At 48.1% G+C, this 15,898-nt stretch overlaps 1 protein-coding gene across 2 annotated transcripts in view; it reads right to left on the reverse strand.

The window, feature by feature from the left end:
* GRIN2A (glutamate ionotropic receptor NMDA type subunit 2A) overlaps nucleotides 1-15,489 on the reverse strand; it is a 422,768-nt gene extending 407,279 nt beyond the window's left edge. The window contains exons 1-3 of one of the 2 annotated variants that reach the window (XM_019650929.1): nucleotides 15,391-15,489; nucleotides 14,606-14,796; nucleotides 12,748-13,179 (exon numbers count right to left, since the gene is read on the reverse strand). In XM_019650929.1, coding sequence (XP_019506474.1) covers nucleotides 12,748-13,161 — 414 coding nt within the window. In that variant the 5' untranslated portion in view covers nucleotides 13,162-13,179; nucleotides 14,606-14,796; nucleotides 15,391-15,489. Of the gene's footprint in view, nucleotides 1-12,747; nucleotides 13,180-14,605; nucleotides 14,797-14,950; nucleotides 15,035-15,390 lie in introns of those variants that run through there. The other variant, XM_019650930.1, reaches the window with a different exon arrangement.
* Between the last annotated feature and the right edge of the window lie 409 nt (nucleotides 15,490-15,898).

Genomic DNA, 15,898 nt, shown 5'->3' on the forward strand with positions numbered 1-15,898 from the left:
CCCATGCAATCAATATCCCCTCCAGATCACAGGGCAGTTACTGTCACATCCTTACCCTGCCTTCGCTTTTCTAGAGAAAGGGACAAACCATGGCTTCACGTCCATACCATTCACACAAAGTTGTGACATGAGTACATCTCAGGCCCACTAGGATATGGTTCTCCACCACCTCCTGGCAATTCCTAATAATCAACTCCCACAAAATTCTTTTTGCTGCTGTTCCCAGATTTTCTGCTGGGGAATTTTACATTTTAAAGCAATTCTTGAAGTAACATTGATATAGACACAACGGTTGAGCAATGCCCGGTGACTAAGAATGAATAATCATAGCTCCCTGCCAGGCTTCAAAATATTTATTATTTTTTAGAAATTCAAATTATTTTATTGTACTTTATATTGAAATCCATCATTCTCTGAGGTTTTCCACTTACACAGGGAGAAATATCGAAGAGGTTAAGATATGCAGCACCTAGGGAATATAAAATGTGACTAAATTAAAATATATTCCACAGTAGGTGCCATAAAATAAAGATGCAAATTAAAACAATGAAAAAACATTTTCAATGAACCAATTAGAAAATTCTTTGTTTCCAGTGCTGGCCAGAATTCAGCGACAGAAGTACTTCAACATATTGGAAGTGTCCAGCATTCCAATCTTTCTGGAAACCAATTAGCAGTATGTATTAAGAACCTTAAAATTCTTTATGTACAGTGACCCAGTAAGTTCAGCCATAGAGTTCAATTCAAAACTAATAATCTGTGATTCAGACACTTCATTATGAAAATGTTCACTGAGGTGTTGTTTTTAATAGCAACAAATTTGAAGAATCTAAATTATCAAGTAAATCATGATGTGTCCACAGAATAGAAAATGTAGCACATAAAATGCTTACAAATAATTTGTAATGCTTATGATAAAATGTTAAGTAAATTAAAGCTACATGTAAAATTATATTATATAATCAATACATATATATTATTTGTATATAAGGTATGGAAAAGTCTAGAAGGAACTACTAGTTATTGGAAAAGTCATGATGTGTTTTTCCTATGTTTTTCATCGCAAAAATGCGTCATGACTTTTCCGACAACCCAATATATCAAGATGTCACTAGCAGTTGTCTGTGGATGGTGAGATCAAAGGTGATTTGATTTTTTTTATACTTCTCTGAATCTCATTAATCCTCTAAAGTGCGCATTCGTTACATTCCTTTTATATTAGCTGAAGTTATTTTTCTAACAGCCCTTAAAATCCTTATCTTTTTGAGATATATGCTCATATGTTTATAATGACATATTTATACTATACATATTTATACTGACATATTAATAGATGAAACATAATGATGTCTTGGATTTGCTTTACAATAATCCAGTGGTGGGGGCAGTAAGGAGATTGGTGAAGTTATAGATGAAACAAGAATGGTCACGTTAACAGTTGTTGGGGCTGGCCGAGTGGCACGTTGGTTAGGAGTTGGCTTGGGACGCCAGCTCTGAGCAGCAGGGCCCCGGTTCAGATCCCACTTGAGGGCCAGTGACGCTGCGCCTTCTACAACTAAGATGGTGAACAACAGCTCGACCTGGAGCTGGGCTGCCTTGAATCTCTGGCAATGGCGTAGGCTGCAGCCCCTACTGCAGTGGGCTGCCGTGAGCTACTGTGAGAGGCCGGCAGCCGCCGTGAGTGGCCATCCAATGACCAGTGACCAATCTGCCTCACCCAGAAAGAGCACAATGATAATACCAACATGGGCCAGTGAAGCGACATCCTCCCCAACTAGACTGAAGAACAAAAGGACAGCAACTAGTCTGTTCCCCTTCCCCAATAAAATCTTTAAAAAAAACAGTTGTTGAAGCTGAGTAATGGGTACATGAGGGCTCATCATACTATTCTCTCTACTTCTGTGTTTGAAATTTTCCATGATAAAAGGATTTCTTTGAATGCTTCCAAATAGCTTTAAAAAAGAAAAAAGAAAACAAGTGACAATTAACCAAGACAAAAAATAGCAATTAACGAAAGTGCAATTGCCATGCCTGCCCTTCTCAACATCTAGTTGGTGGAAGCCACGCCCATCGTGTGGCTTTCATTTCATACTGCTCAGCACTCTTTCTGTGGTCCTGGCTCTATTCACCCAAGTAAACCAAGACCACATTTCCTCAGCCCTATAAATATCTCTGCTTGAAAACAATTCTCCTGGAAAACACGCGGCTTTTTTCACCCCTAGGACCAACAGACATGGAGGGCCATATCGATTTCCAATGCCACTCACTCTTTCTGGCTAGAGTTTTTTAATTTGGAAGAGATGAGAGAGCAGGAAACATTCAGCCATTTGTGACAACAAAACAGAAATCAGCAAAAAGCTCAATGTTTTTACTGTGGGAACTGCCTTCCAGAGGAAAATTCAGGCACTATCAAAACAACACTCAAGTCTGGCAGCCTTGAGGAGCAAGTGAAGAGCAGGGAGAGGCCTGGACTGGAAACTGGCGCCTGGTCCTCCGTGAGCCTGCTGTCTGCAGCTCATCCTCCGCTGTGCTGGATGCCACCTGCAGGGGCCAGCACACCAAAGGAAGGCCGGCCTCTTCCGGGTCAGGAGCGCTCAAAGTCCACCCTAGATCCGGCCCACCAGGGCGTCTCCGCTGCCCAACTCCCCACCCTGGGGCCTCTGCATGAGGGGCTCTCCTCCATATTCCCACAGCCCTCCAAACTACTCCAGTCCCAGATGCATCACTCTGGGGCTCTACCTGCAAATCGCCAACTAGATTCTGAGTTACTTCAAAGCAAATCATTTGATCACAGATAAAGCTACAGAACATTTTGGCCCAGGGTACAGGCTCAATAAATGTTTGAAGAATGAGCATATTCGTAAACCAATAAGTGAATGAATTCCAAGGACACCTATGAATGGGTTTCAGAGGGTCTGTGAGCCCCTAAAATTACACATAGTACTGAATGCATGCTTATGAATGTCCATTCCTCTGGGGAGGGTCCATAGCTTTTATTAGTGTATAAAGTGATCATGGCTTTCCCCCAAATTAGCTTAAATTCCTTGAGTGAGTATGTGGGCCTAGCTTTGGGGTACAAGTGATTTTCAGAACTGACCTTATATTCTAGAATGAGTTTTATTTTGTTTTGGGGAAATAGGCACAACTGGGGACCAGTGGAAAATCATTAACCTCTTTAAAGTCAGTAAGATTTTAAAAATAAAAAGGTTCTTGTAACATACCAACCTCAATAAAAATTACAAATAGAAGCAATTTAATATTGTTTTTCCTTTGAATGGATAACATGGTCACTTCCATGAAGAAGAATGTGTGTCTGAGCAATTATTCTTTCTCTGAATGCTGTATTGTATTATTCCGATTTCTTTTTCACTCTGCACATGATTACCTATCTCTAATAAATAAGTAATTAGAAAAAACATATCCATTTCCATCATATGGAACATTGTAAAATTTGGAAAGACAAAGCATTTGGAAAGCAATTTCAGGTTTGGAAAGCAATTTCGGGTTTTGTTTTTTCCCTGAGAGATGTGAGGAGAAAATAGGGGAACTAGATAAACAATAGAAATGTGAGAATAAGACCCAGAGCAGTTTCTGCCATAAGCAAATGTTCAAAACACAGGGGAGGACAACAGGCAAAAACGAATAATGCAACAACTGAAAAATCAGAGCGGGTTCTGGCTCTCTCTTTAGGATATATAAGTATTCCTACAATAAGATGTGCAAAACTACGAATACACTTTAACGAGGAATCGTGACTAGCTGGATGCAATTGCAAACACTTCCCATTTGGAGATCATCGGCAATTATTCTAAACGTTGTCTTCTGTAGAAGTGCTGCTTAGCAAGAAACATTTCCACTAGTAAGTATGATGCTGGCTGACCTACTTATGTTTACATTTATATGTGTGTGTGTGAGTTGATAGACACATAGGTTTTCTGCTTTTCAAATGCCATCTCCCCTTCAGGATGATGTCAAGTCCTTTGGGATTTCGGGTGATGATGCAGGACTCATAAATTCCTCCCCCACGCCGGGCAAATTTAAACTGAATTACTCATGTGCTTGCAGAAAGTGAGGATGTTGGTTTTCAGCCAAATCCAAGGGTCTAAAGTACCAGGATTTGGGGATTAAAAAAAAAAAAAAATTCAAGGATTTGAGAGGTGCATAGTCTCTGAGTTAAAAAGGACCTCAGTGGTGGCCCAATCCCCTCTTGCCACTGTGAGTCCATCACTCCAGCCCGTTCCTGACAGATGAGCAGTCACTCTCAGCATAGTCACAACTGACAAACACGTCTTATTCTATGAAACATCACAGTCTTCTATCAGATACCAAATTGCCAAAGCTTATTCCTCATATCAAGCTGAAACTTTCTATAATTTCATCCTCTGGATTCAGCTCTGTCCCCAGAACAACAACAGAGAAAATTAAGACTAAACCTTCCACTCCCTAACAGCCCATGGGGGTAGCTGATCACATCTGTCCTATTCTCTCTGAGATTTCTCTTCTCCAGGCTGAACTTCCTTAAATATTTCTTCTGAGATTCTCATCATACGTCATTTAGATCCTACACAATCCTGGAGGCCCTTCCTCTGGACACACTGCAGTTTTTCAATATCCATCTTGAAACATTACCTGCCCCAGAGCTAAGTCAAGTCTACAGATATGGTGTTATTGTTGCTGAAAACATCGTTAATTGTACCACTTGGCTATTATTCTGACAACCCTGCTAACAGAAGCGAATTATCTATTCCTAGAGAAGAAGCTTGACGCTATTCTTTACCAGCGACGTTCAAGGGGTGGCATGTGACCCAGGTCTAGCCAATGAAATGTAAGGGAAATTTACTCTCATGAAAAGATAGAGAGGCTAGAAGAAAGCTTCTTTTCTCCCCTTTTTCTTCCTGTTTTGAATGCTGGCATGTGAAGGTGTGATGGCTGGAACAGAAGCAGCCACCTTGTGACCAAGATGAACCAGAAGCTGAGGAAAGCAAAATAGAAGAATGGGAAGGAGTTGATGAGTCCTTGATGGGTTGTTGGGTCACTGGGCCAGACCTGAGGCCCCCTGTTAAACAAAAGAATTCAATGGCGTAATGGTTTAAGCCACCATCGGTCAAATATTACAGCTGAAAGCACTCCTGACAACATAAAAGGTATAATGGAGATATCAGCACTCTTGATGCAGACATTATATTTCTAGAAACGTGGCCTTCACTTTTTAAAGAGCTACATCACTACTTAGAATCTGCCGAGCGCCTGGTCCATTCAAAACAAACAAGCAAATAAACTAACAGAAACCCTGTGACTGGGGATCACAATCTCAAATGCTTGCAGAGACCGTGCAGTTAACATAAATGTGTGAATCTGGCTGGATGTAAAATAACAGGGAGTGAGGTTGGCTGTAGTGAACTTGAAAATGCCGGCCACATCTGAAGACATTAAAATTCAAGCATTTAAATACTAGCAAAAAAGTATTATGCTAGTAAATAAAATATGAATGCATCTGTGAGCCAGATTTAGCAGGCAGGCCACCAGTTCAGGATCTTTGTAAAAATCATTCTCACGTGACTTGGAAAGCCACATCCCCTGCCTTTCCTACAAGAGTGTCAATTCTTCTTAAACCCTCCAGTGCAGTCTGTAGTGTGAGTTCATCATTTCAATCTGGACAGGCAGTTTTACATTTTAATTCCATCATCCAACACCTCAATCATCTTAGTCAAGACAAACAAAATATTAACATCAAAATCCGTTGTCTCTCGTGAAATGAAGCCCTTTCCCTAAACCAACTGGGTTCATAATCATTCATTGGAAAGGGCAATAAAACAACAATGGACGAATAAGCCCCCAAAGACCTGGGTTCTGGTTGTGTGACAACAAATCACTGCAAAAATCTGCACCATTACTTCCTCGTCTGAACTCAGGGATTCTTTAATCAAATGTATTTGTGGATGCCAGGTTCCCCAGGCCATCGCTGAGTTACTGAATCCTTGGCAGAGATAAAACGAGAAACTATATATGTCCACACCCTAAAGCCCTAACTAAGCCCGGTGCAAACATATGATCCAATTGGTGGAGTTATTTCCTGCAAAGGTTACCGAGACAGGCTCCTTGTACAGTCACTTTCACATTATCCACAATTAATCTTCAGTTCGCCGGGATAAAGCTCATGACAAAGGAAGCTTCTGGTTGTGCCAGTTAAGAAAACAGGAGTCATTTCACGTTGGGCTCTCCACGCCTAAGGGTTCTGTGGGGCTCACTCAGTTTCTTGCAGAGGAGACCCTCATACCATCACATCGCTTTTTTTCACCATTTTTTCTGGTTATTAAAAAGTGCATATACATTGGAGAAAAATTAAAACTATAAAATATAGACACAATAACATAGTATTCCTGTAATAATATTTATTATGAGCCAAGTACGGAGCTATGGACTTTATATACAATATCTCATTTAAATCTTGCAACTTTATGAAGTGGGTAGTATTATTGTTCCCATTTTAGAGATGATGACACTGAGGCTCAGAACCATTAAGGAATGTCCCCATGATCACCCAGCTGGTAAGTGATGATGGAGCCTGAATTTAAACCCAGACACTCCGATTCAAGGTTCAACTTATTAACCATGTTATAAGGACATTTAAAAAAAAGAATTAAAACAGGCACGAGTTAACCACCTAAAGATAACCACTGCTCACCCTTTGGTATGTTTCTCGCCAGTCTCTTCTTGAAGGCCATACATTTTTCAGAGCCAGAAGGGGACTTAGATTAAATGATGGTGACAGGGGACATAGCAGTGCGGTCACATGCACACCATGAATTTGCCACCTACCAAGGAGCAGCCCGCAGGAGAGAAGGGGAAGGCGTGGGAAAGGTCTTCGTCGTGAAGACCAGCTACTTCCTTCACCGACATCAGGGATGTCAGACCCCAGTGCCTTCAGGACCAAGTCCGTAAATAAACGAGTGAAGTGGGCGAGCTGAGGACTGAGGAAGGCAGAGCCCCTGGCCTGTCTCGGGGAAGGGTGCTACTCATCTCCAGCCAGGAAAAGCTGCCACTGGGAAAAGAGGCCCACTGTTGCCAGGCCTCTGATTTTCTCAAAGAAGCATCACAATTTGATTTTTCTTTTTTTAATGCCATGCCTCCTAACTTTAAAGTATTGGCAACTAATTCAAATTTGAATAATAAAGGGGCGTGCAGGACAGACAAAGCACACCAGTGAATAACACCATAACTCCTCCTTGTCATGATGTGGCCTTATCAGAAGTCACCAACTCTATCACGATCCCAAGATTCTACTTGAACCTCTCCCCTCCCCTGCCCTCTCCTCCCCGTCCCCTCTCCTTCCCACCTCCCCACTCTTCACTCTACCTAGAGAAGCATTTTCCACATGATGTTACCACACAGAAGATGAACACTCGCCCTCCAAACCCAGCAGCCTACAGCTATCAAGGGTCCGGGTGATCGCCAACAACCCCGAGGGCATCAGGAAGGTTAGTCATTAACGGAAAGGCCCACCCCTCACACCCAAACTCCTGAGCCGCCAGGTCACAAGGTCACCAACTTCCACCCACTGCTGATGAGCAGCAGCGTTACAAGGGAACTTTTGTACGGAACCCCCAATTTCTGTTAATCCCCAGGATGGCTGGTAATCGGCCAGCATTTAGGTAACGTACACCGCACGGAAGGCCCTGAAGCACGTGGACCTGGGAACTGCAGCAGGCTGACAAGGGGACCCAGGGCTTGCTTCACTCAATTGACAAACACATACAAAGGGCAAGGCCAGCACAAGGTGCCCAAAAACACCCTGCGCGTGGACTAGAAATGCACCTTACTCACGGTACAACAACAGAAGGCTGTTTACAATAATTGTGGTATAAACAGAGCACTCTGCAGCCATTTCAAATCCTGTTTAAGTCTAGTAACTGATAAGGGGAAACTCCAAGAATACATAATCAAGTGTGAAAAAAAAAATCAAAGCAGGCTGTGAAACATAACTGAGTCCAAATCAGAGTGAAGATACTCAGCAGCCTCCCTCTTCTGCTTCTAAAACATAGACTTTAGAGATACATCTTTAGATATTTTAAAATTTACATAGTACTGCTTGGAAATAAGAAAGGGAATCACAGATGAAAAATAGAGAGGACTCCCTAAAACTAAATGAATCAAAAGATGGGACTCTACAAGTTCAAGTAGGAATCAAAGCCACATGGTCCCTGGGGTGATGGACCGTGTATGAGCCATGGGAGCAGAGGTCCCAATATCCACCCAGGGGATAAGGGGAAAAACTGGACCCAGAACCGAGCAGTTAGCTGTGTATGGGGCCGGAACGCCTGCACCATCCACCATGAGTCACGGCCAAATAGGATGTCCCCGTCTGTGTCAAGGAGCCAAAATGAAGCCGCCTACATGAGACTGGGACCCAAGCCTGAACCATAGGGTATGGACAGAAGGAAGAACGCTCTGAGCTGAGCTGTGGACATGAGCCCTGGTTTAAAAGCTCAGAGCCTTACAGACATAGAGCGGAAGAAATCACAAAATTGCCTTGAAAGTCAGTTCACAAAGAAAAATCAGAGAACATGTGAGGACATCCAATGATCAGACTCTGCAAAACGGAAGAATTCATACCTGAAGAAAGAAAGATGCTAGAGCAATGCGAGAAGGACTTTATAATAAGTATTTTTTAAATCCTCAAAGGGACAAAGGAGGGATTTACATTCACAAAGAAGAGTTTTGTTTTTCTATAACACACAAAAAAAGCTGGAAGGTATGAAAAGGGACCAATTGTTTATCTTGGAAATAAAATGAACCATTGTTGAAATGAAAAACCACTTGGGCAAGATAACAGACTGGACACAAATGAAAAGAGTTGGTTTACAGGAGTATAGAATTGAGGACCTTCCAGAGCACAGCACAGAGAAAAAAATGGGGAAAAAGTGTTTAGGATACATGGAGAATTGGCTGAGAAACTACACAGGGACAGAATAGGGATGCTGTTGGAGCAGACACATCCAACAGATAATGGCTGAGATTTTTCCAGAACTAAAGAAGAATCAGGATCTTCTGACTAAGAAAGCCCACAGACTGAAAAGTACAATAAACAAAGCCATACAGACAGTGTAATCCTGAATTTATAACTAAATAAATAGAGCTTAGAAGAAAATAGACCCAAGTGTCAACAGCGGTTACTCCTGGTGATAGGATTTAGAGAGAGATTTTTATTTTCTTCTTTAAACTTTAATGTACTTTCTAGGTGCTCTACAACGAAAAGACGTTTTTATAAACTGTCTGCAGAGGGGGAGTATTTGTTATTTCAAATGTGCACATACACATAAACACACTTTAAAAAAAACAAACCTGTCCTCAAGGAACTTACACTCTAGTAGAGGAGGTAAGGTATGTATAGAAATAACATAAAGCAAAACCCACACAGTAATCCAGACGCATAACTGTAGTCTTTCCCCACCATGGAGCACTTAGGGATAAGGGAGAAAGCGGAGGAGGAGGTGAGGACGCTGAGCAGAAACGTGAAGGTCTAGGGCATGTGCTTGATGTACGAGGGGCTGGTACTGCAGCCACAGTGTATTCCGGGATCAAATGGATGGCCAAACCAAGATAAGATTAGAACTTATCTACACCGAGTATGATTTTCACCTCTAAATTAATTATATCTCAAGACCACCCACTGATAGAAGCAAAAATTAACATCACTGCAAGTTAAATAACACCACGAAAATCTGTCACTTAACACATTTCAATGATTATAAAGCTTTGTTCTTGTTCTTTTTTTCAAGGGCCGAGCAGACTGGGGGAAAGGTAAGCATGGGAGGAGGGGTGTTCAATTAACTGATAATCGCATGAGCTACCATTCTTACCCACAGGGGCACTATCGCGTTACCAATTTAGAAGCAAAAACACAGGTGTGCTCGGGGCTTTATCAAATGAACATCACCTTTGGGGAAAACACGTGGGGGGATTCAGACTTTGTGGCCACGACACCGCTGGCACACGCAAGCAGCACAGTGGCGTTTTAGGCAACGTCCCCTGCCTGCTTCTGCAGAGCCAAACAAACAGCACTCTGTGCAGCTCCAAGAGAAACAGGTGGCAGAGGCACTGGCCAGCTTGCTGTGTTACTAATGGAGGGAAGGGCTGTTCACGTCTCAGACAATCTCTCTTTCCTTTTTTAACTCATCCAGGTTTGTCAAAATGCCGCCATTTAACCCAACTCCTTCCAGCATCACCTGTGCATCCCACACATGGGCCCGACATACCCCAGCATTCCCTCCTCTGGCTTCTTTGATCCCCCTGCCATCAAGACCAACTCGGAAAGCCCCAGCAATAATGAGTAACATCCAATTTCCTTCGCTGTGTTTGAGCCAACGAACGCCTTCATTCCTCTCCTCTCCATCCCCTTACATCTTTCCTCTAATCTTGACTTCTCTGAAATGTCCTTTCTCATCTTCCTCTTGTCATTTCCTGATTCTCTTTTTTTTCTGTTCTCTTAAGCCGGGTCGCACTCCTGTCCAGTCCCCAGAAGGCAGTTCCATTCTCCAGGAGAGGAGGGTGCTTCTACCCATACCCCCTGGACTTCTCAAAACCCTCTTTCTAATACCCCCCCACCACCCCCCACAAGGGAGAAACAGCTGCTGGTCTAGAAGGTCAAGACTGACGTTCATAGTGGGGGGTGGGGGGGTCACTGCTTATTAAGAAGGTGCTCAACTCTGAGCCCGCTCTGTTTCTGCTGCTTTGCCTCCAGTCTGATGAGTAAGTCAGAGGGCCTGAGCCACACACCCACCAGCTCAAACCTCCCAGCCCGAGCCTCAAGCCACCTTCTCCAACTCAGTTTTATGAGATTTCGCCACTGACTGTGCTGGGCCCTAGTCAATCCCAAAATGTCACGTTCAGTACGGCTACTGTTTTCCGTGTGTTGCTCCTTCGCTCAAAACTTCAGAAGGGAAGAGGGATGGGTGGTAACATTTAGATCCCAGAATCATACCCCAAACCCTTTGCTGTTCTCCTTCATGCCTTCAATCAGAAGGCTGGTCATTCCTGATACACAAGCCCTGGGCTCTCATCTGCCGCACCTCTCCATGGCTCAGAGCCTCCAATAAAACGAGATTAATTCCTTGACCCTCCCGAAGATGGGATGACAAAGTTAAAGGACAGGCTTGACTTTGGTGCAATGTGAGATCACAGCTTGGGCCCAGAAAACCAGAGCTCGAGTTCCATTACCCACTGTGTGATCTTGGCCTAGTCTTTCAGTGTCCTGTGCCTCGGTGACTTCGTCTGAAAATCAGGGGATGCTCTTGTAGACTCCATCCAGCTCTGAAATGGTCCATACAGTGGTGGCAGGGCACAGCTGTTCCCCACTTTGTTCATCCCAGACCTGAGCCCCCCAAATTGAGAGGCAGCTGAGAAAATGCTCAGCCACACACAGGAATTCTGCTAGGCTGCCAACCATTTAAAATGAATGTTTAATAAGATACTGCATCGGTTGTGTACTTCGGCTGAATGTGCTGCAGCCCAGGAGACCTGAAAGAATTAATACGGTTCCCAAAGGGGCTGGTGGGAATTGCTGAGGCAGAGGCAGAATCTGATTTGATGAATACAAAAGTGCTTTGAGAGCGTCCAAAGGAAAGTGCTCTGACAAATGTCTGCTTGCTCCATTAGGATGTCTTCTGCTACCTAAGAAACATGCTCCAAGAAGGTCTCAGGGCAGGGGACCATGACCCACAAATACACTCACCCTTTCCTCCCTTTCCCGGCTCCCCGATCCCTTCCTGGGGCTTAGGCAGAGGTACAGTGCACCCACAACTCTAATCTTTCCCTTTCTTTCCACTCCTCTCTCTGCTTCTTCCTTCTCTCCTTCTGACCTCTTCCATGCCTCCACTTTTGCACAATTCTCAAAACAGGCCCTCCTAACATTTCACTCAAATCTTCAAACCTCTCTCCCTCTTCTTTCCCAACCAACACTCCCAGCTGGTCCACAGGAAGACCCTCCCTTTCGTTTTAAGCCAAGAAATTTAGAAACACCTACCTTCATTGTGACACTCTCAAATGTCAGTATCAAAACCCATCCTTGGACACCAACCCCTTCATCTGGGGTCCTTGGAAACCCTGCCAGTGCCACCCCAGGAACACGCAGGCAAACACCCTGCTCTCCATGCTCTGCGCCTGCAGTCAGGTCTCTCCGCTCACACTCAACTCCCTTAGGGGACACTCGCTGGTAGCCTTTGGCCCAGGGCTTCTCCAACTTTCCACCCCTCTTGCCTTAACTGCTGAGAGTACGCAGAAGTATGACTTTTCTCTGCCCTTTTGTGCTTTACCTAAAAACTCTGCACTTTGTTCCATAACATATGCACATTTAACCTTTTTCTAAAATAGCTTTAGTTACCACAGAGAGAAAAATGGGCATTTTCCACAAAACAATCAGGTAAAATTGATATTATAGGAATATATTATTTCAGATGACCCTGGGCTTGCCTGTGCAAGCATTCCACCACCCCATCACACGTCTGTGTTTTCCAAGTTCTTCCTGGCACACCCAAGGTGCCTCTGAGTACCCCACTTTCAGATCCAAGGCAAAAAGCATTTCCATTCATTTCTGGGTCGGAGAGGCAGGACCTGGTTCTCACCAGGGCCAGTGGCGGTCACAGCCCTTTCACACTGAGACAGATGCCAGGGGCTCCCAAAGACCTGGCGTGGCCACCCTGTCACTGGCACACTCCCGACTCCTGGCAGCCCACCACCTCCCGGCCTTACCTTGTCAGCCATGATCATAGACGAGCCCCCGTGGATGCCCAGAATGGGGATTAAAGTCTGTGAGGAGATAAAATCCAGCATCTGGGCCACAGCCTCCTGGTCGGTGTCGTCCCCAAACACGAGGCCGTGGATGCGTGCTCCGGACATGAGGTCGCACACATGCGTGATGAGGCTCTTGGGGTCGGTGCGGTTCATCAACAGCGCTACCACGTTCACGTCCAGCGACAGCCCCGCCGCTTGCTCCGGGCCCCACAGGTTTCGCAGTTCGCGCTCCGTCACGTCGTGGCTGTGACCCAGCAGCACCGCGATGTTCAGCGCCGGGGGACCCTTCTCCGCCGCCGTGCCCTGCGCCGGCCGGCGCCAGACCAGAAGTGCCGGCAGCACCAGCAGGGTCCAATAGCCCAGTCTGCCCATAGTCGCCACTTACGGTCCCTGCAAGGTGGAGACGGAGGGTCAGGGCCGCGGTGAGGGAGGATTCCAGATAAAAGGGATTCCCGACCCAGTTCCTGGCTCCAAGAGCCAGGTAGAGGGCCCATCCCCAGGGCGAGCTGCCGGAGTCACGGACTCCATTCGCCATCCTCCGACGGCATCCACATCTCGCCACCCACCTCCAACTCTACGCACAACTCCCATCCGAGCTAATTCTCCTTCCCTAGCTCTAAATCCATGTTCGCAACCAGCCTCCTCATTCCCTGTCGCCAGCCTCTTCTCCATGCCCAACTCTGCCCACATCTCCCACCGCATCCCCCAAGTTAGCTGCGGACCACCGCCCCCGAACGTAGGTGCACAGAGCAAACCCTCCACCCACCCCACTCCCACCCGGACTAAAGCAGACCCAAGTTACCGACCCCGCCCCCTGTTCACAAGGAGCGAACTACAGACTAGCCCTGGCGTGCGGAGGCGGCGCAGCTACAAGGCAGCCTTGCGCCAGCGCCGGGTGAGTTAATGGGCCCCGCCCCCTGCGAACGCACTGGGTGCTGCACAGACGTGGCTTCTCCGCACCCGCAGACCCGGTTCCTCTCCTGCAAGGTACACCCCAGGCGCATGGGAGTGAGAACGCTCGCTTGTGCGCCCCAGGCTCTGGGTTGTCTGGGGGAACTTCGGGCCCACCCCACGTAGCGCCAAGGGGCCTTGAAGCGATTTCCACTCAACTGCAATTGGCCCCAGCACCTACCCCCTACATGTGCGCGTTCATACACACGCACACACACACACACACACACACCCTCTCTCACGCGCGCCGTGTGCAATGCAGAATTTTGGAGAGGAGGAGCGTCCCCCGGGGGACCGGTGCGTGGGAGCTGGTAAAGAACGTGCGTGGAGGAAAAGGTAGGCTCTCAAGAAACTCTCCGACCCCGCGAACTGTATAGCCCCTCCTCAAGCTATCCACTTCAGGTCCTGTTACCAAATCTTAGGTGCACGTGGCAGTGGGCTGCACACGCTCACAGGCACGCGCGCACTTCTGCGCACACTCGCAGGCAGCAGTAGCGGTGCCCACGGCCATCCGGAGTCCGCACAGGTGCTAAGGCTGTGCACACACATGTACCACGCCAGGTGCACAGCCGCGCGTGCCTGCAAATACCAGCACAGCCGTGCACGCGTGCACAGGCGCGCGCCCCTCGGGCTGGTTGCTGCCAGAGCCAAGGGAAGTTGGGGCGAACTCACACCGGTTTCGGCCCTCTTCGAGTGAGCATTACGGGGCTACAGCGCCCCCTGGTGCTTCTCCCGCGCCTCGCCACCGATACTCCCTCGCCGGTTTTCTCTCTCCCTCTCTCCCTAGGTCCTTCTCCCGCTCTCCCTCGGGTCTAGTCTGACTCCTACCCTGCCCACCGAGCCGAGGTCTCCCGCTGAGACGTACCTGTAGCCAGAGAAGGTCGAGGATGCAGTGGGGCGCGCTGCGCGCACGAGCATCTCGGCCGCCTCAGCAGCCACCGGGTTTAGCGGGTTCCCGCATGCTGCGGCCCCCGCGCGCTCCCCTGCCTGTCCCGCGCTGTCCGCATCGCCCCCACGGGGGGCGGCTATCCCAGCCGGAGGCTCTGCAGAAGGGCTCTACGGGAGCGGAGAAGAGAGAGAGAAGCAGGGTCAGCCCACGGGCCAGGGAAGCAGGATTGGGGGGTGGGGGGCAGGCTGCAGTCTGCAATGCTCACAGCCCCTCTGTGCGCACGGGGGGCTCGACCGGAGAGGGAGAGCTGAAGCTCCGTACCCAGACGCTCCTATTGCGGATCCTCAGACCCTGTGGCCCACTCGGAGAGCTCCGCTCCAAGGCGCACAGGAGAACCAGAGCCCCAGGTTGGCTACCCACCAGAAGCTAACTGGGCACCTCCACCCTCACCCCCTACCACCTCCCCAGCGCCGGCTGCCGGGAGTTGTGAGGCCAGGAGCTGCTGAGCGAAGGGGGGTAGGGAGAGAAAGGGGAGGGAAGGAGGGGTTGAGGGGTGGGGGCTGGCTGAGTTTGCCATGAGCCGGCAGGAGAAGAGGGGGAGGGAAGGACTCGGGCTCCTGTGGTCCCGGATCCCCAAGGGAGGCGCGATCATTCCCACGCAACGACCCTCTTGCGGTCCTGCCTTCCCCTCCTATCCAGGCCTTTCACCGTCCTCTTCCCAAAGGGGCCGCCCAGGCCCCGCGTCCCACGCCAGCACTCACCGCAGCCTCTCTCCACATAGTTCTCAGCAGTGGCCGCTCCTGGTCATCTCCAGGGCTGATGGCTGCGGCCGCGACTCTCAGCGCTCACCTGGCCCCATGCTCCAGCTAAGCCCTCGGCGCCTCCCTCCAAGAGCCGGAGCTCGGCTTCCTACCCCACTCCCGACAGCAGCTGCCTGGTCCTCTAAACGCACCCGAGAGCCCTCTCCGCAGCCCAGGCTCCGGGCTGGTGTGAGGGCGAGTGTGTCTGTGTGAGTGAGTGTGGGAGCGCGCGCGCGCTTGTAGCCGGGGATCCCCGCGGTCCCCGGCCGAGAGGCGCGGGCGGGGGAAGGCAGCTCCCTCCGGGCCCTTCGCTGCGGGGCCAGCTCCGCACGGCGTTCGGCTCCCCACGTCCTGGTGGGGGTCCAAAGAGCGCCTGACCACCCTGGTTCACAGCACTGGCAAAGCCGGGCTCCCGAGGCGTGCGTCTGCTGCGGTCGCCTCCGAGGAAGAGGAGGAGGAAGGCAGGGGC

This window comes from Hipposideros armiger, unplaced genomic scaffold, assembly GCF_001890085.2.
Source record: "Hipposideros armiger isolate ML-2016 unplaced genomic scaffold, ASM189008v1 scaffold_149, whole genome shotgun sequence".
Classification (NCBI taxonomy): domain Eukaryota; kingdom Metazoa; phylum Chordata; class Mammalia; order Chiroptera; family Hipposideridae; genus Hipposideros; species Hipposideros armiger.